Here is a 22,546-nt window from a genome sequence, read left to right as displayed (position 1 = left end):
TCCACGTGTGAGAAAAATTCTTTAGTGTTAATTAATATTGATATTGTTAAGAAACTTTCTCACATAGGAGATTGCCGAGATCAGAGTAGGAAAGACTACAACATAGGTATCTGACTCTCATCATCTCCCTTAGCTCCCATCCGCCACCCGGGAGCACGCGCCCTTGGGCTGTCAAAACTCTCATACAATAGTTTTGTGGCTCCATCTTAGGATTCCGTAAAGCTATAAGAACCCGAGATAGGAGCTCAACCACCAAGCCCAGGGAAAGCAGTGTACAGGTTTAATGTTGGATTAAAATGTGTAAGTAAAACTTCGGAAAAACACATATTCTTTATTACGCTCAATTACAACACTTTCCATCCACTCCTAACATTATCACCTCGTTTATTTACATTGCTCGATTGGTACCCTCGTTTGACACTGATTTGGTTCCTTTGGTTTCATCTTTGCGGGACTCTTATTATAAACATAGACTCTGGTTGCCAATAACTATACAGTTCTGTTTTTCACCATGCATAAGCGAATATCATATTTTGAAATTCTTCACAAGGTACACAGTTTTGAAAGATTACACCGGTGATGTTTTGTTAAATTTAAGTAAACCAGTGTGTGTGTTCGGAAAAACACCAGTGTGTGTGTTCGGAAAAACACATATTCCTTATTACGCTCAATTACAACACTTTTCATCCACTCCTAACATTATCATCTTGTTTATTTACATTGCTCGATTGGTACCCTCGTTTGACACTGATTTGGTTCCTTTGGTTTCATCTTTGCGGGACTCTTATTTTAAACAGAGTCTATATATACACTCATTTTTTTGCTAGAAACCAGCAAAATTTCGCTGGATTTTGCCGAGCTGTAAGACCAGCAATTCATCCAGCGGAAAAACTTTTGCTGTTTATCCAGCAAAGCTAAATTTCATCCAACTGACAGCACTTAACTGTAACTTCAGTAAACTGGAATTCGATTACTGAATAATCAGCAATCCCAAGAGTGAAAATAATTTGCTGGACTTCCAGTAGTTTGACCGCAACTGCTGAAATATCAGCACAACATAAATAAAAACCATGAAAAAAATGAATAAAATATTTAACGAACTTTTTCAGCCACGCATAGGTTGATACAATCAACGAACTAATGTTGCATTTTTTCGCCTAATACTACATAAGTTGAGGTATCAGTTATCTATGCATTTCTGAAGATTTTATTTCAATTACAAAAAATGATTATCGATCCATTTTATAACATTCTTTAAATTTATTTAAGAATTCAATTGAAGGATAAAATCGGCTACGGTAGTTGATGATTTGGTCACGTTAAAAACTGTCCCCGTGAAAAAAGAGAAAAAGTTTGCATGAGACGGCTCAAACTTCAAGTTAAAAAAATAGTGAGTTTTAATCAAAGTGTTGAACGCTTCCTCGATTTCGTACCCAATCGAAAAAGCACGTTTTCCGATGCGGATGTAGCTATCGCCCTCAGCGTATAGTTGTGCTTTAATGATCATCACTGGATTTTTCATATTCCGATAATCCGCAACGTATTTATGAATATCATCTTCCGGCTGCAATCAATAGAAAGGCATTCAACATTATACCAATCAACGACATTCAGGCTATATACATTTATCCACTCGACAGTTCCTTCCAATAGGTTGGTTATCTTTTGCGAACCTTTATTGACCCGTTTAACTCCACGGGATGGATTTTTATCTTTGATAATTAACAATGATCGAATGAATTCTGTAACAAACAATCGTAAATCGAGTTAGTTGAAAGAAAATAACTATATACATTTCTTACGGTTGTTAACAGTTGGGTGTAGATGTTTGAACTTGGTTAGAATGGTATCCTGTAATAAATTCCACTTGTTATTATTTTCAATAAGCTCTGGGAACATATGTACGGAATCCAAGCTAATCTAAAACGAATATAGAGTAATAAGGATAGTGATGTGTTATTGAGATAGAATTATAGTATTACCAAAGAGCCATTAAATGCAAACAATAAAGGAAAATTTTCAATCATATTCTCTATCAAGTCTTCTGGTTTTTCTCGTTTCCGTAAAGCATTTCGGGCTTCAACTGTCTTTCCCTGGACTGGAGGTTTTAATCACGTCGAACGAGGCATCCGATGGTACAATGAACTTCAGTTTAGTAATCTGATGAAAAGGAACAACTTATAATTTACAGTTCTGCATATCCTGCAATCTACGAGTAATGTTACCATGTCATGTAATTCCTCGCCTGTCGAAGAATCGTTGACAACGCTGTGTGTCTCTTCAAACTCAGAATGCTCATTTCTTAACCGATGAATTTGCTTGTGATTTTTCTTAACCATGAATTCAATATGGTAGTGCAACTTGCCGCTATGTCTTCCGGGTCCGCTTCCATCCGGATAAAACCATAACGCCTAGAAATATAAATAGTTATATTTTGAAATGAAAGTTTTATAAAACATGTGGATGTACCTGTGGTAGGTCAGCGCTTTTTGATCTTAAACTAGCATATTTATTTACTAGAGACATGGCCACAACATTTCTATGATGCACACTTGGATGACTGTGTAAGAGAAATAAAAAAATTATAGATTATGCTTTATATTTTTTGACCTCAACATAAATCGATTGTCCGAAACATCGCTGATTTGACATCGCATAAAAAAAGTAACGATACCGCTGGAATCGATAAAGTATCGCCCATCGCTTACGTTTTGCTTGTTTTGCCCCTCTCCCTGCGTGTGCGATGTGATATTTAGGATATTCATTATATGCCAGATGCCACGAAGTTAAATTATCATAAAGTATTTGTAATTTATTGTATTCAAGTTAAAAGGTAAATTTGACTAAATATAAATTCAAATTTCTAATTGTTTTTTTTTTAATTTTTAGCTGATCATGCTTTTGAAACATGTTATGGCACTAGTGAAATGGTTAACCACAGATTTAGTAATTAGGAAAGCAAAGTAGATTTTGCAAGAAAACTACGCGACGCACCTAAACAGCGTTCGTTTCGGAGAGATTGGATATCATGAATGGTGTCAGAATTAACAGGAATATATTCCTTCGCTCAATGGAACTGGAGTTTCATTACTAGAGCCACAGTGAAGCTTTGTAGGTGATGGATAAAAATGGCAATATATTGCATGATAGACTCCCCAGCTCCAGTTTCATCAATGTTTCAATCCCGTAGTATTGATTTCACTTTTCAATGAAACAGTGTCGTTATATTTGTGTTGAACCGAGGATGCTAGGCAAAGGTGCCGAATAGAATAAGTTGACGAACAAATCTCAAAAAATGAACGGCAATCTTCTAGGTATTATGCAAATTTTTAAAACTGGAGGTTAAACTTGTCAAAGGACACAAAGATCATATCTCAAAGTAGAGTAGAGTCGCTTTTCACGCGATATTAGTGTAAACAACAATGTAAAACGACTTTAGTGTAAAAATGAACTTACTATCCAAACCTATTAATCAGGTATCCACTCAGTACGCTCGTGATAATTTGCTGTCAACTCCATTCTGTCCTTTTAACAATTCGATTATATTACGGCCTTCTAGTGTCTGTTGAAATACACAGTCAATATCAAATTCCTAGAATATTCGAAACTATTTTGATTGTATTTATTTTGGAATAATACAGTATTTTACGTCTTCCAGTGAAATACCAAGTTCGTCTTCGTGCTCTATATATTCATATCCTTCATATTCTTCACTTTCCGGCATTTCTCCTGTTGTTTTTGATTTGCTCAGGATTTGCGCCTGAACTTTGATAATTTTCTTCCTCTGTCCGGTGGTCAAATTTAAACGGGTAAAATCGCTTTCATCCAGCAACAAAAACGTTTCTATGTCGATGATCTCTTCATGAACTGTAGAAAATTGATTTTTGATTATGCGACTGTTGTTAACAATCACTATTATATATTCTTCTGGATATGTAATGTCTTAAATTATTATATGTTTTCCAAAAAGAAAAAGTTGTGTGACCGTGTATGTTTTCCAGGGATACTAAGAGCTCTTGGTTTGTGTTTTCGACCAGGTACGCTTGCAGAACATCATCAAAATCAATTGTTTCCCATATCGTCAACAACATTTTTGGGTTATTGTCCATCACGATAATTTCATGTATTACCCCGAACGTAGGGAGGCCATTTAAATTATTATTTTTAACAGATACGACACAATTAGTTCGGAATCTGATTCCATTGAATAACATTTCTTTGGGAACAAAACAGCGATTCTCTGGGTTGAAATGCAACAAATGAGCCGATTTTAAATTTTCTAATAAAACCATTTTTCCAGATTGATAAGTCAAGTGATCTTTGAATGGTCTTTCTGCAATGGCTACAGCTTGTGCAAACAATTGTCGTCTGGCTAAGCTAAGGCAAACATTTTTGAAGTTTTTCGCAGTATTCATTTGCGTTTTTATGTTTTGTTCTTCTGCTCAAAAACACGACAATCGTATTGTTGCAACGGTCCAATTTCTTTAATGCATTCTGGGTAATGATAGAGATGATGTAGTTTATTCGGACGGCGTTTGAATAAATTGAAAAACTGGTTATAGAATATTTCGATTTCCATTTCAAGTTCTGCTATCAGTAAGTCTGGCACTGTTGGGGAAAACGATATGCGTGTTATGTTGATAAAGCAGCTAATGAGAGCCATGTATGGACAATCTTCTGGTACTTTATGATTGAAAAGAAACGGGAAGGCTCTTAGAAGAAGATACTGGGACGCCGTTTGTCTCATCCGGTATGATTTAGGCTGCAGAAGCATTTGAGCAGTGATGTTAGACGATGGTTTATTTTTCTTTTCACGGTAACCATAAGCAAATGTTGCAATCCGATGGTTGATGAAATCGACAGTGAACCCAAGCCTTTTATTTTTGTAATATCGAGAAAGAACCAGCTGTATTGTCATTGGTATCACTCCTTCGGCCAAATCATGCATGGTGTCGAACGAATGATTTTTCGTTATGTGAAATTCCTGAAGATCATTTAAGATGCAACCTGTGGGTCTTAAGCCACACTCGTTCAATGAATTTTTCTTTTTGCGAACTTTATTCAAGTTCATGTCGTACCATTTTCTATCACTTAGCGGATATGAGTTCATGAAAGGGTCCAGACGAAATTTATTTCTAGAAATTGTACACTCTCTGCAAAACATATTGGCGGAGGGTCCTAACAAACCAAACAGCTCGTGAACAGCTAGGGTATCCCCTGCTATTACAATAACTTCTCCTCGAATTAAGCATCTCTCTTGTCCGAAGTAAACGGTTATATCGTTTTCTAATTTTCTTAAATCTGCGACTAGGGGCTCTAGAATTCTGTTGTAGGTGTACCGCTTGACATCTGATGATTTCACATATATCAGTGGAAATACCGATTTTGTAGAGGAGTTAAATTGCCTTGGAAGATTTTGCACTTTGAAATATAAAGCTGCTATCTTTTTTCTACCAGATCTTGAACTCAGTGCGTTGCACGGTTCAACGTCGTCCTCGTAAACAATTATTCTAAGGGCATCCGGGTATTTTTTGAAGAATTCACTGTTCTTGAAGCAGTTTCCATCGGTGAAACTTTCATATTGTATTGGCACGTCAGGTTCACTGTGAGGTTTGATTCGTTCAATCATTGCAGATCGATTTTTATTACACTTTAGAATCATTTTCAGCGAATCTTTGATTGGGATGTATTGGAACGTATCTTGAACCTAAAAGATGTATTGAAAATATGTTTTTTATGCGGCATATGAAAAAATTACCTGAACAGTGGCTTCTTTTCCTTCTACAATACGCATTCCTTCCCGTTCGGAACCGGAATAATAAGCATCATAATCCTTTTTGTCTAATACCTCTTGTTTATTCTCGATACAAGGTACGTTTAAACTTGAGTGGCTCTCATTGGCTTGAGCCAGAAGAGGATGTTTGGTAATGATGTGCTGCTTGAGATTGGAAAATTTCCTGTAGCTGATTTTGCATCCACTTTTCATGCAAGTGAAATGAACCAGCTTTTTGTCAAAATCCTTTTTGTTGGCATGATAGTTCAAATGCCGTTTTAACCCATCTACATAACCTTCCACCAGTCGCTTACAAAAGAAACATTTTAATGTTTCCATCGTCGAATTACCTGCCGGAGGGAAAAAGCAAACTTTTGAAGTGTTTACTTACCGAAGAGTTCTTCGAAATTGCAGTTTTCCGATTTCAGCACATCGATGTAACCCTGCAGTTCCGGATCCATTACAAACTTACAAGCAAAGAATTTGAATTCAAAAAAGCAGTAACACAAAAGCGATCGTTTGCATTGAAACACACGGATGGCTAGAAAATGCTTCTTCTTTTTTGTTCGACTTTGACAGATAATCATGGTTGCTGGTGTGCTTTCAGTAAATTATAACTTACGCTGATTTTCAGTGAAAATAACATTGATTGCTAAATTTCGGTAAAAAAGGGTATTGCTGGTGTTCAACCAGCAAATCGTTTTGCTGGATCGAAAAAGATAATTTTGGTGTGTATCTTTTTCGATCAGCAAAACGATTTGCTGGTTGTACACCAGCAATACCCTTTTTTACCGAAATTCAGCAATCAATGTTATTTTCACTGAAAATCAGCGTAAGTTATAATTTACTGAAAGCACACCAGCAACCATGATTATCTGTCAAAGTCGAACAAAAAAGAAGAAGCATTTTCTAGCCATCCGTGTGTTTCAATGCAAACGATCGCTTTTGTGTTACTGCTTTTTTGAATTCAAATTCTTTGCTTGTAAGTTTGTAATGGATCCGGAACTGCAGGGTTACATCTCAAGGAACAATTATTGTTGCGTAAACATTTACTCAACCACTTTTATTAGGCTACAGTTGAACAACAATCGAGATGGAAAATAGAAAACTTCTGTTCAATGGTTGTTCAGTTGAATTTGGAGAAATTATCCGACACACAGTTGTTCAGGAGCGGCGAAGAGGGTCTTGAACAACAACAGCAGAACATTTCATCCAACACTTGTTAAACCAGCGTTGAACAAATGCACCGGAAAAAGTCTATCAGGCTACTGTTCTGTATGTGTTCGACCAGTTGAATAAAATGTTTATTAAACATCTGTTAAACCGTTGCCCGACTTTTGAAATGCTTTTGTTAAACGCGTGTTTAATAATAATGTTTGCAAACTTTTATTTCGCGCATTAGAACATACTCATGCAGCTCATGCTGAATAGTAGCGTGGAAAAAAAGCTTGATCGACATTAATCCAGCTCTTTTAGCACATACAAAATGCAAAAAAAAAGTTTGATTTTTATTACTCTAATTATTATTATAGGCGAACTTCGATATAAGGTACCCTCGTTATAAAGTACCTTCGATATAGCGTCTCTCGATATAAGGTACATTTTACCTCGATATAAGGTACACATTTTTATTATGTTACAAATAACTCCGAAATTGGTATGGAAACTTCTATAAACAATATATTGGTTATCTTGCAACGTCTCTGGTTACCATTGATCATTTGGGGAGTGTCCATTATATAATCCACACTTAGCGGAAGTTTGAAAACCCGTCCAAAAAATTCAATGTTGCTGAAAAAACATGATATAGTGTGGTTTAACATTGATGGGAACGGAGGAGCTGATAAAAAAATTTACTTAAAGTTTGAGCCCTGGAGAATTTGTTTGAAATTTTAAAAGACAAAATTTTATTAGAACTCGAATTGCTAGAAATGTTTCAAAAATGTGCATTTCTTATCAAAAACATCATAAAACCCATGAAAAAGTTGGAAATATGCTTAAGGTATGTTCGGCAGAATTATGTATTTCTCAAATATGTAAAAATGTTCAGAATACACTAAGGTAATTTTTTACGCGGGGGATGCGTTCCAAATTTGTATAAGCCCGCGTAAAAAAGACTTTTGAGTTGCAAATATAACAAAGAAAACCGTCCTAAAACGTTGAATATGATAGTGGTTAATCTAGAGACCAAAATTAAATATTTTAAATTTTGAGTATTCACACCAAAAATTGTGATTTATTTTGAAAACTGATATATGATCACTCGTGGCCTAAAACGGAAAACGTGATTGAAATGAGGTCGATATCTTGTACCGTTTTTGAGTAATGGAGAAAAGCAACCCGCGTAGAAAAAACCGCGTAAAAAGCGATCTTACTGTATAGTAGGCCTCTGAAATCACACCCAAAAAAGTTGATTGGTATTTTTTGATTTTCAAACATTTTAAGAATGTGTGTATAAAACTACCTGTATGTGGTCAATATTCAAGGGATAAAATCAAAGCGTCTTTAGCAAAAATTTTCGGCATAATATTACCTGCAACTTTGCTAAAGACTTAACTTTGATTTAATAAGTAATTAAAATAAATTAATTTCATTGCACTTTTAGGCAGATTAATCAAAAATCTTTTTGTATCAAAAGTTTCCCCTCGAGATAAACAAAAACTTTGTCGAATACACTATAGCATGTAAATAGCATTTTCACACTCAAAAGGTTGACGATCACGTTTTTCACGTTTTAAACCAGTGTGCAAAGTGCAACTTTAAGCCACCCTTATGTGTAAAGAAAAGAAAGTTCAAACGGTCGTTTTTAAATGAAATGAAGAAAATGCAGATTCCGGAATCCTGAAGGACGAGGATCGGAACAAAAAATAAATAACAACGAGAAGAAGAATAAAAGAAGCAGTTTCAATAAAAAGTAATAAATTAATGTTGAAAAAAATAGTGATAATAACGTAACGGCTTGATTTTTTCCTTTTTTTTATAGATGACATACTTTTTTGAAATAAACTTTTACACGCGGCTAAAGATCTCCTAAAAAGCCAAAAAAACTATGTGTTTCAAATTGTACTTAAAACAAGTTGATTAACACTTATAGTTGGATTCTATTCCCAAAATAAACTATACGTAGACAAATGACAACAAAATAAAGTATTTGAAGCCCTATTGTTGAAAATGTATCATGATTCGATATAAGGTACAATTCGATATAAGGTACAACTTAAAAATCGAAATGTACCTTATATCGAAGTTTGCCTGTATTAGCTTTTTTTTATTTTTTTGCTTTTGGAAATGATATGGGTAAATTTTTAATTTATATTAGGAGGCAATACCACCCTCTTAAAACCATCCTTTTTTGGTGGGTTTCTGTTGAGATTTAAACTTGCGATCCATTGCTCGGCGGTCATCGATGAATGATATGAGCTAATCTGTAGTATGACGTGTACTGTGTTTAAAGTGAATATGATTCCAAACGTTCTGGTCTATTAAATGTTGAACAGGCATTGCATAACTGTTGGAACATAAACTTTTTGCACTCACCTCTAAACAAAGCGTACCGGTTGATTTGACGTAACCAGACATGCCATATCGACAGAATAGTCTGCAAATCTTGGTTTCAAGTGCGTGTGCGGATGTAAGCAACTGTCATACCGCACGCCAGCATTGGTATTTTCTCTCCTAACTGCTGTTTATAGAAATTGTATTTACTCATCGAATTTATTTCTAACGTTTCTGTGAAATGTATTGCTCCGTTTATACTTTTCATAAATATTTTTATTTTTTCTTATTGTTTTTACTGTTTTAATTTTCAAACAAACGCAGCTCGATAAAAAGCAACATTTAACAGTTACTAAGTAATTACAGATGATAGCATTGGGCAAGATTCAGGAAAAAGTCTTTTACTGAATCAATCTATTCTTTTGTGATAAATCGATCGGCCAATTCAATCGACCAGCCTGGATTGATCGTTTCTATGTTGTAGAAATCTAACATATATTTCCCATATTTCTATGACAAATAAGCTTCTTGTATATTCTGAGAATTGCGCATAAAATTGTTGCTGCTGTTCAATTCAAATCTTCTGGCATCCCTGATCATTATTATGTCCAGCCCAATGGCATCGCGCCATGTTTCAAGGGCGAACATCTCAACGTATGTGTAAACGAGATAGCATATCACCGCAACTTTTCATACACCTTTATCTGACAGCTGACAGTGGGCACAAATGAGTTTGGGCCCAGGACATAAGTTCATTGTCTTTCACTGTTACTTGCTATAGAGATGCCAATGGCTCGATTATGTCGCTGTCAGTATTCGTTCAGTCTTCAGTCTCTGCGGCTTCAGTCTCCAGTATTATTGTGTTGTTGTTTACCGATTTTGATTAAGTTTTCTCCAAATATTCAATACAGTTTCCGTGAAGCAAGGTAATTAATAATATAATCTGAAACTATTCAAGTCACTAACTGTTGTAAACGTATTTCAATTGAAGGAGTGTGGTATAAACCGTCAAAGCTAGCGGTAATTGTGGTTCCGCATCAATGAATTACCGGGAAAGGCAGCTACTTCAATTCACAAATTTGGCTTAGATCATTTGCCACAAAACAACGGTAAGTAGATACCACAATATGTTGTATGATATTTGAATACTCTTACATTTTCATTTTTAGGAGCTTCATAGAAATTATACACCAAAGTGAAGATGATGCATAATACCGCGATGACCAGGTGAGATAAAGAAATGAATTCAATCGTTTTGTCATATTATGTTGATGCCCAACAACGACACAAAACTTTTGTACTATTCCTATCTTTAACCTCCGAGGACTTTTTCGGGTACATTATTATTTCGAGTGTTTGTGAATAATATTGGTGTGAACATTATTTTTCCATACCAATAATTTTTTGGGATGGTGATGATACCTTACCAGTTATTTGTATTTTTATTTACATTTGTTTTTGTTTTGAATGATTCGTATCGTATTTTCGATCGAACGCAAATCGGTTTAGTCAATTGAATATATGATGTTCACTTATTTAGGAATATCGCATCGATTAGATCGTAGAAGGGATACTTTGTATGCAATGATAAGAGTGTTAAAAACGTTTGTTTTTCAACAGTGAGTTTATTTGTAACTCAAGTATTTTATAGTAAACTATCAGTTACTAATTATTTTGTGTGGCTAATCACAAAACATACTTTTAGAAATGTGAGACTATAATTGTTAACATTTATTTGCTTTCGCAATTGAAGGGATTTAAACCTACTTGTAAAGGAAAGAAATATAATCTAACAAATAATTCATCTGCTAACTTTTTGACTATAAAGAAAGCTTATCGCAGCAAGTGAGTATTTAAACGATGTTTATCAAAAGTTGATAATAATTTTATTGGCATAGCTTCTAATGTTCCGACCCCAGTAAGTCTTTGTAGTTCGAGTGTACCAAGCCAAGAAAGGGGCTTCAAAATCTCTTGTAGTATTTTATTCTGAATCCTTTAAAGAGTTTTTTTCTCGTTGAACAACAACTTGGGGGCCGCTCAATATATACGTAAGCAAATAGGGGGGGGGGGGGGGGGGGAAGGGGGGATGTGCAATTTTTTTACGCTATCTTACAAGGGAGGGAGGGGGCGGTGAATTGATTTTCTTACGTAAAAAAAACATTGTTAATGCAGCTCTTCAAATAACCATGTTCATGACAGCGTGGACGATAAAATTCGTGAAAAGGAAATTACGAAATTACTCGAATAAAGGACAGAAGACGAAACGAAGTACTGTGTTTGCTTTATAATGATAAAACTAAAATAAAAATCTATATATGCTGGCAGTAAGATCTTACTAGGGGGGAGAGGGGGTATCAACAAATTTAACGATGTCTTGCAAGGGAGGGAGGGGGGTTGAAAAAGTGGAAAAATATGCTTACGTAATTATTGAACGGCCCCTTGACCAGATTGGTACAGCATAAAGCATTGCTAGTCTGAAAAATTGTTTGTAAATCAAAAGTTTATTCTCCAAACGAAGTTTAGAGTTTCAGTTAATGCGAAAATATAAACATCTCATATGTTGAGTGCACTATGCCTGTATACATTTTCTCTTACAATTTGCTCTTTGAAAACAAGTTTTTTTTTATTAAAATAACTGTTTTTTAGTTGCTGGAGGAGTGATTATTAATGAAACGAGAGGAGTGGACGGAACAGCTTTGCTACAAGAAAACGACACAGGAGAGCAGAGTAATGGTGTTGGCGATTGAATATTAGGTTACGTTTTTGCATATATTTAAGTTAAATTTTATTAATATTTATTCCACACTAATCTTAATATGTAATCTGTTAATCTGCATCTAAAAAGTTTTAACACCATGTATTCCTGCAAATATACGAAAATGAAATGTTTTCAATAAAAGGCATATTTTCACCGCACATTCTCAAATTTTTAATCAGTCTCGTTTCTTTCCAATGGGGCGCTTAGCACTCAGTATTACTGAAAAGTTGAATAGAATTTTAATATCTTTTGTATTATAAACGAAAATTATTCAGGCTTAATTCAAGTAACTATGCAATCAGTTACGGAACACCGGAAGACTGTTCTGATAGAATTCACTGTAGTTCTGTTCTTTAACTGGGATGTCATTTCAAAGGTAAATAAACGTTGAGGAAATTTCGATGAACAGTAGGCTAACGCTGCTTCGCGACACCTCAATAAAAGATTTTAGCCCAGTTAGCGAACAGTTACTGTGTACCTGTCTGGTTATGAAATGAGGTTAAAAGCAGAAGGCATGCAAACGCTATTAGATGCACTAAATTTGTTTTTTAATTGATTATTGCTAATTATGCTTTGATGTGAATTATTCTACCTTGTAACCTATTCAGATGAATCACACACGCACGAGTGTGCACACATTTATTTGAAACGAAAAACTTAGCGATATCTCAGAACTCGTAAAAAGACAGTTTTTGATTATATTAATTTTTACACAGTACACAGCAACCAGTTTTTACACGGGGGTGACTTGAATTTTTTACCCCTTGTGTGCCCGGCGGGGCCAAAGTAAATTAAAATTCTTGATTGTAACTTTTGCAATTTTTAGTTCCACAGCTTAAGCATCTAAAGACTCAGCAACTTATGTATTTACTTTCTAATCAGCGTCTGCAAAGCCTCAAAGGTTTTTTCCCCGGAAATCTGGTATGCCGAGGATATTTTCAAAACTGAGAAACTCCATGATTATTTAAACTGCATCTTGCATTTGTTGGCTGAAAGTTTATAAAAAAACTTCAACAGGTAATTTTCACAGTTTCTGACGTTTTTGGTAATATGCCTCCAAAATAGTCCTTTAGCAATTTAATAAAATGATAGCAATATGGGTATCAAATTCATAAATATACTCTAGCGGGCCGTTTTTACGGTTTGGAGGTGATTTGAGGATTAGTCCTCAAAAGGAAATTTCGGGACAAATTTCCCTGAAGCTCTTAGCGGCCAAAGAAATAAAAGAAAAATTTACATATGTGAATCAAAATACATGAAAATACTTCAGCAGGAGTTTTCTTTAGCTTTTAGATTATATGATGGCCCCAAAACCACCCGAAACCATGAAAATGACCTGTAGAAGTAATTTTATGAACTTTGAAATAATAACTGTAGGATGCTGTTCAAATACTCATAGAAATCCTCTGTTTTTGAACAAATCCCCGGAAAACCAGAATTCCAGGAATAAAAACATATTTCGGGGCACCACTGACTTTGATTTGAAAGCAGATAAGTTACTGATTTTCTCAGTGCTTAAAAAACCTTTATACTGCAATAAACCAATCATACGACGTGTTTAGAACAACAAAACAATATCGCACGCTTAGCCTTGGGGCTAATAGCGATCTCGATCAACTAGATTAGTTGAGAGAATTCGTTATCGATATTGTTTTTTGGCACATTTTGCATGTGTAGGATAAGTACAACGATACATCGTGCCCCAGTGCTGAGTCGAGAAAATTTCCAGCTCGAAAAGATCCTCGACTCAATCGGGAATCGAACTTGATATCACAACCGTGTGGGACAGCTAGCCGACCGACATCGCTAACCACAGAGCCACGGGGACCATATAACGAAGTGTTTAGAAGGATGATTCATAAATCCGGCGATTTAACACTTGCGTCTGATAAGAGCCTAAAAATTGCTCCTTGGGAGACTTCAAACGCATGTGTGCGGCATTTGAACAACACATACTGGATAACAGCTGCCGGATTGCCGTTTAAAACGTTCAAAAAGCCTTTATTAGATGAGAACATATATTTATTAGTGTTGCTGGTAATCTTTTGCAAACGTTTGAACAAGTTCTGTTAAGCTGGAATTCCACTGTTGAATAAGCACATGAACAATGAATGCTGCAACGTTTGTACAAAGAATAATTCAGCGGGTTGTTTATTCAGCACCGGTTGCTTCTACACTGCTTTTATTCCACATTTGCTTTCATAACGGCTTCCAAATTGTTCCTTGGGATCGATGTGCTGAAATCGGAAAACTGCAATTTCGAAGAACTCTTCAGTAAGTAAACACTTCAAAAGTTTGCTTTTTCCCTCCGGCAGGTAATTCGACGATGGAAACATTAAAATGTTTCTTTTGTAAGCGACTGGTGGAAGGTTATGTAGATGGGTTAAAACGGCATTTGAACTATCATGCCAACAAAAAGGATTTTGACAAAAAGCTGGTTCATTTCACTTGCATGAAAAGTGGATGCAAAATCAGCTACAGGAAATTTTCCAATCTCAAGCAGCACATCATTACCAAACATCCTCTTCCGGCTCAAGCCAATGAGAGCCACTCAAGTTTAAACGTACCTTGTATCGAGAATAAACAAGAGGTATTAGACAAAAAGGATTATGATGCTTATTATTCCGGTTCCGAACGGGAAGGAATGCGTATTGTAGAAGGAAAAGAAGCCACTGTTCAGGTAATTTTTTCATATGCCGCATAAAACACATATTTTCAATACATCTTTTAGGTTCAAGATACGTTCCAATACATCCCAATCATAGATTCACTGAAAATGATTCTAAAGTGTAATGAAAATCGATCTGCAATGATTGAACGAATCAAACCTCACAGTGAACCTGACGTGCCAATACAATATGAAAGTTTCACCGATGGAAACTGCTTCAAGAACAGTGAATTCTTCAAAAAATACCCGGATGCCCTTAGAATAATTGTTTACGAGGACGACGTTTATATTTCAAAGTGCAAAATCTTCCAAGGCAATTTAACTCCTCTACAAAATCGGTATTTCCACTGATATATGCGAAATCATCAGATGCCAAGCGGTACACCTACAACAGAATTCTAGAGCCCCTAGTCGCAGATTTAAGAAAATTAGAAAACGATATAACCGTTTACTTCGGACAAGAGAGATGCTTAATTCGAGGAGCAGTTATTGTAATAGCAGGGGATACCCTAGCTGTTCACGAGCTGTTTGGTTTGTTAGGACCCTCCGCCAATATGTTTTGCAGAGAGTGTACAATTTCTAGAAATAAATTTCGTCTGGACCCTTTCATGAACTCATATCCGCTAAGTGATAGAAAATGGTACGACATGAACTTGAATAAAGTTCGCAAAAAGAAAAATTCATTGAACGAGTGTGGCTTAAGACCCACAGGTTGCATCTTAAATGATCTTCAGGAATTTCACATAACGAAAAATCATTCGTTCGACACCATGCATGATTTGGCCGAAGGAGTGATACCAATGACAATACAGCTGGTTCTTTCTCGATATTACAAAAATAAAAGGCTTGGGTTCACTGTCGATTTCATCAACCATCGGATTGCAACATTTGCTTATGGTTACCGTGAAAAAAAAAATAAACCATCGTCTAACATCACTGCACAAATGCTTCTGCAGCCTAAATCATACCGGATGAGACAAACGGCGTCCCAGTATCTTCTTCTAAGAGCCTTCCCGTTTCTTTTCAATCATAAAGTACCTGAAGATTGTCCATACATGGCTCTCATTAGCTGCTTTATCAACATAACACGCATATCGTTTTCCCCAACAGTGCCAGACTTTCTGATAGCAGAACTTGAAATGGAAATCGAAATATTCTATAACCAGTTTTTCAATTTATTCAAACGCCGTCCGAATAAACTACATCATCTCTATCATTACCCAGAATGCATTAAAGAAATTGGGCCGTTGCAACAATACGATTGTCGTGTTTTTGAGCAGAAGAACAAAACATAAAAACGCAAATGAATACTGCGAAAAACTTCAAAAATGTTTGCCTTAGCTTAGCCAGACGACAATTGTTTGCACAAGCTGTAGCCATTGCAGAAAGACCATTCAAAGATCACTTGACTTATCAATCTGAAAAATGGTTTTATTAGAAAATTTAAAATCGGCTCATTTGTTGCATTTCAACCCAGAGAATCGCTGTTTTGTTCCCAAAGAAATGATATTCAATGGAATCAGATTCCGAACTAATTGTGTCGTATCTGTTAAAAATAATAATTTAAATGGCCTCCCTACGTTCGGGGTAATACATGAAATTATCGTGATGGACAATAACCCAAAAATGTTGTTGACGATATGGGAAACAATTGATTTTGATGATGTTCTGCAAGCGTACCTGGTCGAAAACACAAACCAAGAACTCTTAGTATCCCTGGAAAACATACACGGTCACACAACTTTTTCTTTTTGGAAAACATATAATAATTTAAGACATATCCAGAAGAATATATAATAGTGATTGTTAACAACAGTCGCATAATCAAAAATCAATTTTCTACAGTTCATGAAGAGATCATCGACATAGAAACGTTTTTGTTGCTGGATGAAAGCGATTTTACCCGTTTAAATTTGACCACCGGACAGAGGAAGAAAATTATCAAAGTTCAGGCGCAAATCCTGAGCAAATCAAAAACAACAGGAGAAATGCCGAAAAGTGAAGAATATGAAGGATATGAATATATAGAGCACGAAGACGAACTTGGTATTTCACTGGAAGACGTAAAATACTGTATTATTCCAAAATAAATACAATCAAAATAGTTTCGAATATTCTAGGAATTTGATATTGACTGTGTATTTCAACAGACACCAGAAGGCCGTAATATAATCGAATTGTTAAAAGGACAGAATGGAGTTGACAGCAAATTATCACGAGCGTACTGAGTGGATACCTGATTAATAGGTTTGGATAGTAAGTTCATTTTTACACTAAAGTCGTTTTACATGGTTGTTTACACTAATATCGCGTGAAAAGCGACTCTACTCTACTTTGAGATATGATCTTTGTGTCCTTTGACAAGTTTAACCTCCAGTTTTAAAAATTTGCATAATACCTGAAGATTGCCGTTCATTTTTTGAGATTTGTTCGTCAACTTATTCTATTCGGCACCTTTGCCTAGCATCCTCGGTTCAACACAAATATAACGACACTGTTTCATTGAAAAGTGAAATCAATACTACGGGATTGAAACATTGATGAAACTGGAGCTGGGGAGTCTATCATGCAATATATTGCCATTTTTATCCATCACCTACAAAGCTTCACTGTGGCTCTAGTAATGAAACTCCAGTTCCATTGAGCGAAGGAATATATTCCTGTTAATTCTGACACCATTCATGATATCCAATCTCTCCGAAACGAACGCTGTTTAGGTGCATCGCGTAGTTTTCTTGCAAAATCTACTTTGCTTTCCTAATTACTAAATCTGTGGTTAACCATTTCACTAGTGCCATAACATGTTTCAAAAGCATGATCAGCTAAAAATTAAAAAAAAAAAACAATTAGAAATTTGAATTTATATTTAGTCAAATTTACCTTTTAACTTGAATACAATAAATTACAAATACTTTATGATAATTTAACTTCGTGGCATCTGGCATATAATAAATATCCTAAATATCACATCGCACACGCAGGGAGAGGGGCAAAACAAGCAAAACGTAAGCGATGGGTGATACTCAGAGCCGGATTTAAGGGGGGGCCCAGGGGGCCCGGGCCCCGGGCCCCCACATTTTTGGGGCCCCCACAAAACGAGAAAAAGTTCTTTTCTCTATCAAAAATGAGATTCAATCAAAAGTTCAATTTACAGTAAGGAAATTTTAACAGACCATTTCAATCTGAAACTTTCCTTCAGTGTTATTTTTTCGCGAGCGCCAATATCACAACCACATCCATAAGATTTCACCTTCGATTCTCTTGGAATGACACACATTAACACACCATTTGAATCGAACCAGCGCGCATGGGAAATCAAGCAGGAACGAAGATAATCCACAAGTTTTTTAATACATTGCTGTTGATTCCGAAAATAAGTTTACCTATCCGAATCAGGGACACTAGATTTGCGTTGCAAAATGCAGATTTTCAGAGTCCGTGTGCAGATTTTATTGACCTGCAGAAGTGTGTAAGGGTAAACAGGGTAAGACCGCCCTGCGGGGTAAGACCGCCCACTGTAGTTTTACTACCAAGTTATAGAATAATTGAAAAATTTCTTTAACGTGTCTATCACAGTATAATTACATAACATTTTGCACGTTTTTTTGTTTTGATAGTGCGCGAACGGTCGCAGAAATAATCAAAAACAACCTTTCAGCTGGCAACCAGTCAATGGGCTATTGTTTTACGGCAACGGGACTTAAGGTTTTTCAGTCTAAAAATCTATTGTTTTGTTCGTGAATATACGTTTAATCGCTTGCCTGAATCTATCTTCTTTCGGGAATATCGAAGGCCGTGAGTAATCTTGTAATTTTGACTACTTTTTCGGTCAAATATGAAAATGTTCCACTGGGGGTGAAGTCGCCCATTATACAAGGGGTAAAATCGCCACGAATCCAACTGCTTGTTGTTTTACTTCACGACCCAAATGCCTCGACACTACAAAGGGAATATTTACAGGATCAGTAAAGCAACTTCAAGCCACATAAGACATCGATGTTAATCGACCATTTTCGATTTGGTTGAAGCTTTTCTAGTAATATATTTTAACAAGACTTATTTTTGAAAAAAGTAAACCTGTGTGAAAATGGTGTTAATGAACCAAAATAATTTTAGAGCCATGACGGTTTGTTTGATTGGTATGACGTCTCCGGCAGAATTGAAAATAGTAGTTTTTTACTTCCGAAAAAAATACACACTCTAAAACAATTTAAAGAAAAGATATAAAAATAGAATTAAAAATATTTTTTTTTTTCAAATTTATTTGAAAAAATATGTTTTTGCCTGTAAAATCTACAAAAGGTAAGCTAAAATTTTATGGTTGTTGGATCATGGAGTAATAGAAATATTAATAGCTAAATTTTTGTGAAGAATTTTTTTTTTGACGGTTTGTTTGGTGTATAGAGTCGTTGATAATTTTGTTCTTCAAAAAAAAAAAAAAATAGAAAATTGAAAATATAAATAAACGAAAGAATAATTATTAGTATTTTTCTATACATAATAAGTCTTCAAAAGAATCATACAGACAGGTTTAATGAGTTTTAATTTTTAGCTTAAAGATAGTTATATTATGAATTCAATATCTTAAAAACCCCTAATTCTGAAAAATCTATTCATTTTGAAAACCAAAAAAGTTACCCAAACATTGATCTGAACTTGAATAATCAGAAAACAAAATAAGTTGAAACTTAGAAATTTTTTTTTCAGATTTTTCACAGTGTACATTTTATTTAAAAAGAAAAAAAAAATACCATCCACAACTTTGTCAGAGACACTATACCGATAAAATCAACCGTTTCGCCCCTAAAAATATTGTTTATCCTCAAAAAATGGTGGGCGATCTTACCCCGCTGGTGGGCGGGCTTACCCCGCATAAAAAAGATCTGCACATTTTCAATGAATTTTTAAAAATTGGAAAAAAACTTTTTAAAAATTGAAAAATAAACAAAAATATTTCAATTTTTTTTTTTAAATGCGGGTATTGAATAGAAGAACCTCTTAGCGAAGAAAAAATGAAAATTTTTTCTATGAACAGAATTGCTTAAGGGGGCGGTCTTACCCCGCTTACCCCTAGTTTTTTCCTAGGTTCTGTAGATTATTGCCAGCGTAGCCTTATATTTGCGCAGTTTTTCTCAAATTGTGTGCAAATTTTTGTTTGCGGATCGCATTTTTTTCGAATTACGGTAGGTTTTTATTTTTCAGATATCAAGAAAAAAATTCCGGATTTCGAGCAGTTGCATACATTTATTTATTTGAGCCTTATGATCTCGAACGCAACTGGAGAAAGGTCTTTGTCGAAGATGAAACTGATTGAAAATAGGTTGCGTACGACTATGAAGAGTGAAAGGCTGTCAAACTTAGCATTGTTAGGTTGAGAGTACAATATTCTGAAGGAGCTGAATGTTGATTATTCAATCAATAAGTTCTCTGCAAAAAAAACTCGCAAGAAAAAATTCTAGCAAATTTTTGGTAACTTTTCAATGAGAAATAAGTGTTTTTAACTCGTACGATAAAAAAACGGGTTTGTTTTATTCTGGGGCCCCCACTTTAAACTGGGCCCCGGGCCCCCACAATCGTAAATCCGGCTCTGGTGATACTTTATCGATTCCAGCGGTATCGTTACTTTTTTTATGCGATGTCAAATCAGCGATGTTTCGGACAATCGATTTATGTTGAGGTCAAAAAATATAAAGCATAATCTATAATTTTTTTATTTCTCTTACACAGTCATCCAAGTGTGCATCATAAAAATGTTGTGGCCATGTCTCTAGTAAATGAATATGCTAGTTTAAGATCAAAAAGCGCTGACCTACCACAGGTACATTCACATGTTTTATAAAACTTTCATTTCATAATATAACTATTTATATTTCTAGGCGTTATGGTTTTATCCGGATGGAAGCGGACCCGGAAGACATAGCGGCAAGTTGCACTACCATATTGAATACATGGTTAAGAAAAATCACAAGCAAATTCATCGGTTAAGAAATGAGCATTCTGAGTTTGAAGAGACACACAGCGTTGTCAACGATTCTTCGACAGGCGAGGAATTACATGACATGGTAACATTACTCGTAGATTGGAGGATATGCAAAACTGTAAATTATAAGTTGTTCCTTTTCATCAGATTACTAAACTGAAGTTCATTGTACCATCGGATGCCTCGTTCGACGTGATTAAAACCGACTGGAGAAAGACAGTTGAAGCCCGAAATGCTTTACGGAAACGAGAAAAACCAGAAGACTTGATAGAGAATATGATTGAAAATTTTCCTTTATTGTTTGCATTTAATGGCTCTTTGGTAATACTATAATTCTATCTCAATAACACATCACTATCCTTATTACTCTATATTCGTTTTAGATTAGCTTGGATTTCGTACATATGTTCCCAGAGCTTATTGAAAATAATAACAAGTGGAATTTATTACAGGATACCATTCTAACCAAGTTCAAACATCTACACCCAACTGTTAACAACCGTAAGAAATGTATATAGTTATTTTCTTTCAACTAACTCGATTTACGATTGTTTGTTACAGAATTCATTCGATCATTGTTAATTATCAAAGATAAAAATCCATCCCGTGGAGTTAAACGGGTCAATAAAGGTTCGCAAAAGATAACCAACCTATTGGAAGGAATTGTCGAGTGGATAAATGTATATAGCCTGAATGTCGTTGATTGGTATAATGTTGAATGCTTTTCTATTGATTGCAGCCGGAAGATGATATTCATAAATACGTTGCGGATTATCGGAATATGAAAAATCCAGTGATGATCATTAAAGCACAACTATACGCTGAGGGCGATAGCTACATCCGCATCGGAAAACGTGCTTTTTCGATTGGGTACGAAATCGAGGAAGCGTTCAACACTTTGATTAAAACTCACTATTTTTTTAACTTGAAGTTTGAGCCGTCTCATGCAAACTTTTTCTCTTTTTTCACGGGGACAGTTTTTAACGTGACCAAATCATCAACTACCGTAGCCGATTTTATCCTTCAATTGAATTCTTAAATAAATTTAAAGAATGTTATAAAATGGATCGATAATCATTTTTTGTAATTGAAATAAAATCTTCAGGAATGCATAGATAACTGATACCTCAACTTATGTAGTATTAGGCAAAAAAATGCCACATTAGTTCGTTGATTGTATCAACCTATGCGTGGCTGAAAAAGTTTGTTAAATATTTTATTCATTTTTTTCATGGTTTCTATTTATGTTGTGCTGATATTTCAGCAGTTGCGGTCAAAGTACTGGAAGTCCAGCAAATTATTTTCACTCTTGGGATTGCTGATTATTCAGTAATCGAATTCCAGTTTACTGAAGTTACAGTTAAGTGCTGTCAGTTGGATGAAATTTAGCTTTACTGGATAAACAGCAAAAATTATTTCGCTGGATGAATTGCTGGTCTTACAGCTCGGCAAAATCCAGCGAAATTTTGCTGGTTTCCAACAAAAAAAAATGAGTGTGTATGTTTATTAAGGCTGTGCGAGATTTCGAATGATTTCGTATAATTTCGCAAAACTCGAAATTTCCCGAAATTTCGCGAAATTTCGGTTTCGCGAAATTGCCGAAAAATCTCGTTGAATTTCGCTAAATTCCGCCTAAAATTTCGCGAAATTAAAGTTCCAATTTCGACGATTACGAAATTTCGCGAAATTTCGGACCAAATTTCCGATGCACATTATTACATTATTTTGGTTTGTGCTCATTGCGACTATAAATTAAATTGAATATATCTCAACAGATATCTGGTATACTAAGTCAGTTATAGAAGAATAAACTCTCAGCCGGTAATTTTTGTTTTTAAAGACAAAACCGTAACATCATGCGGGAGGTATTTT

At 35.2% G+C, this 22,546-nt stretch overlaps 2 protein-coding genes and 1 long non-coding RNA gene across 12 annotated transcripts in view; 2 read left to right on the top strand and 1 right to left on the bottom strand.

Moving 5' to 3' along the window:
- Positions 1-1,184: 1,184 nt before the first annotated feature.
- Positions 1,185-22,546, bottom strand: part of LOC129725736 (uncharacterized) — a 30,881-nt gene continuing 9,519 nt past the window's right edge. The window contains exons 1-11 of one of the 9 annotated variants that reach the window (XR_008728155.1): positions 6,246-6,362; positions 5,759-6,123; positions 3,650-5,707; positions 3,457-3,592; positions 2,470-2,560; positions 2,226-2,411; positions 1,983-2,160; positions 1,803-1,920; positions 1,624-1,742; positions 1,434-1,564; positions 1,185-1,372 (exon numbers count right to left, since the gene is read on the bottom strand). Coding sequence is in view for 2 of the 9 variants with exons in the window: in XM_055681885.1 (XP_055537860.1) it covers positions 1,265-1,564; positions 1,624-1,742; positions 1,803-1,920; positions 1,983-2,027 (582 nt within the window). In the remaining 7 variants the exon portion in view is untranslated. Of the gene's footprint in view, positions 1,565-1,623; positions 1,743-1,802; positions 1,921-1,982; positions 2,161-2,225; positions 2,412-2,469; positions 2,884-3,456; positions 3,593-3,649; positions 5,708-5,758; positions 6,124-6,164; positions 6,363-22,546 lie in introns of those variants that run through there. The other 8 variants (XR_008728153.1, XR_008728154.1, XR_008728159.1 and 5 more) reach the window with 8 other exon arrangements.
- LOC129725739 (uncharacterized) lies at positions 6,701-12,184 on the top strand. 2 transcript variants are annotated; one of them, XR_008728162.1, is made up of 5 exons: positions 6,701-6,755; positions 9,980-10,194; positions 10,260-10,377; positions 10,438-10,495; positions 11,915-12,184. It is a non-coding gene; the product is annotated as an uncharacterized LOC129725739 (long non-coding RNA). The 2 variants fall into 2 exon arrangements; XR_008728161.1 differs by lacking the exon at positions 6,701-6,755 and having other exon boundaries at positions 9,571-10,194.
- Positions 20,270-21,886, top strand: LOC129725737 (uncharacterized). Its single transcript, XM_055681886.1, has 7 exons — positions 20,270-20,307; positions 20,422-20,512; positions 20,571-20,756; positions 20,822-20,995; positions 21,058-21,175; positions 21,236-21,354; positions 21,414-21,886. The coding sequence occupies exons 2-7, from the start codon at positions 20,456-20,458 to the stop codon at positions 21,711-21,713; spliced, it is 954 nt and encodes a 317-aa protein (XP_055537861.1). The 5' UTR covers positions 20,270-20,307; positions 20,422-20,455; the 3' UTR covers positions 21,714-21,886.

This window comes from Wyeomyia smithii, chromosome 2 (assembly GCF_029784165.1).
Source record: "Wyeomyia smithii strain HCP4-BCI-WySm-NY-G18 chromosome 2, ASM2978416v1, whole genome shotgun sequence".
NCBI classification, from domain to species: Eukaryota; Metazoa; Arthropoda; class Insecta; order Diptera; family Culicidae; genus Wyeomyia; species Wyeomyia smithii.
The sequence above is the reverse complement of the archived record's forward strand: the minus strand, read 5'-3'. Positions and strand labels throughout refer to the sequence as shown.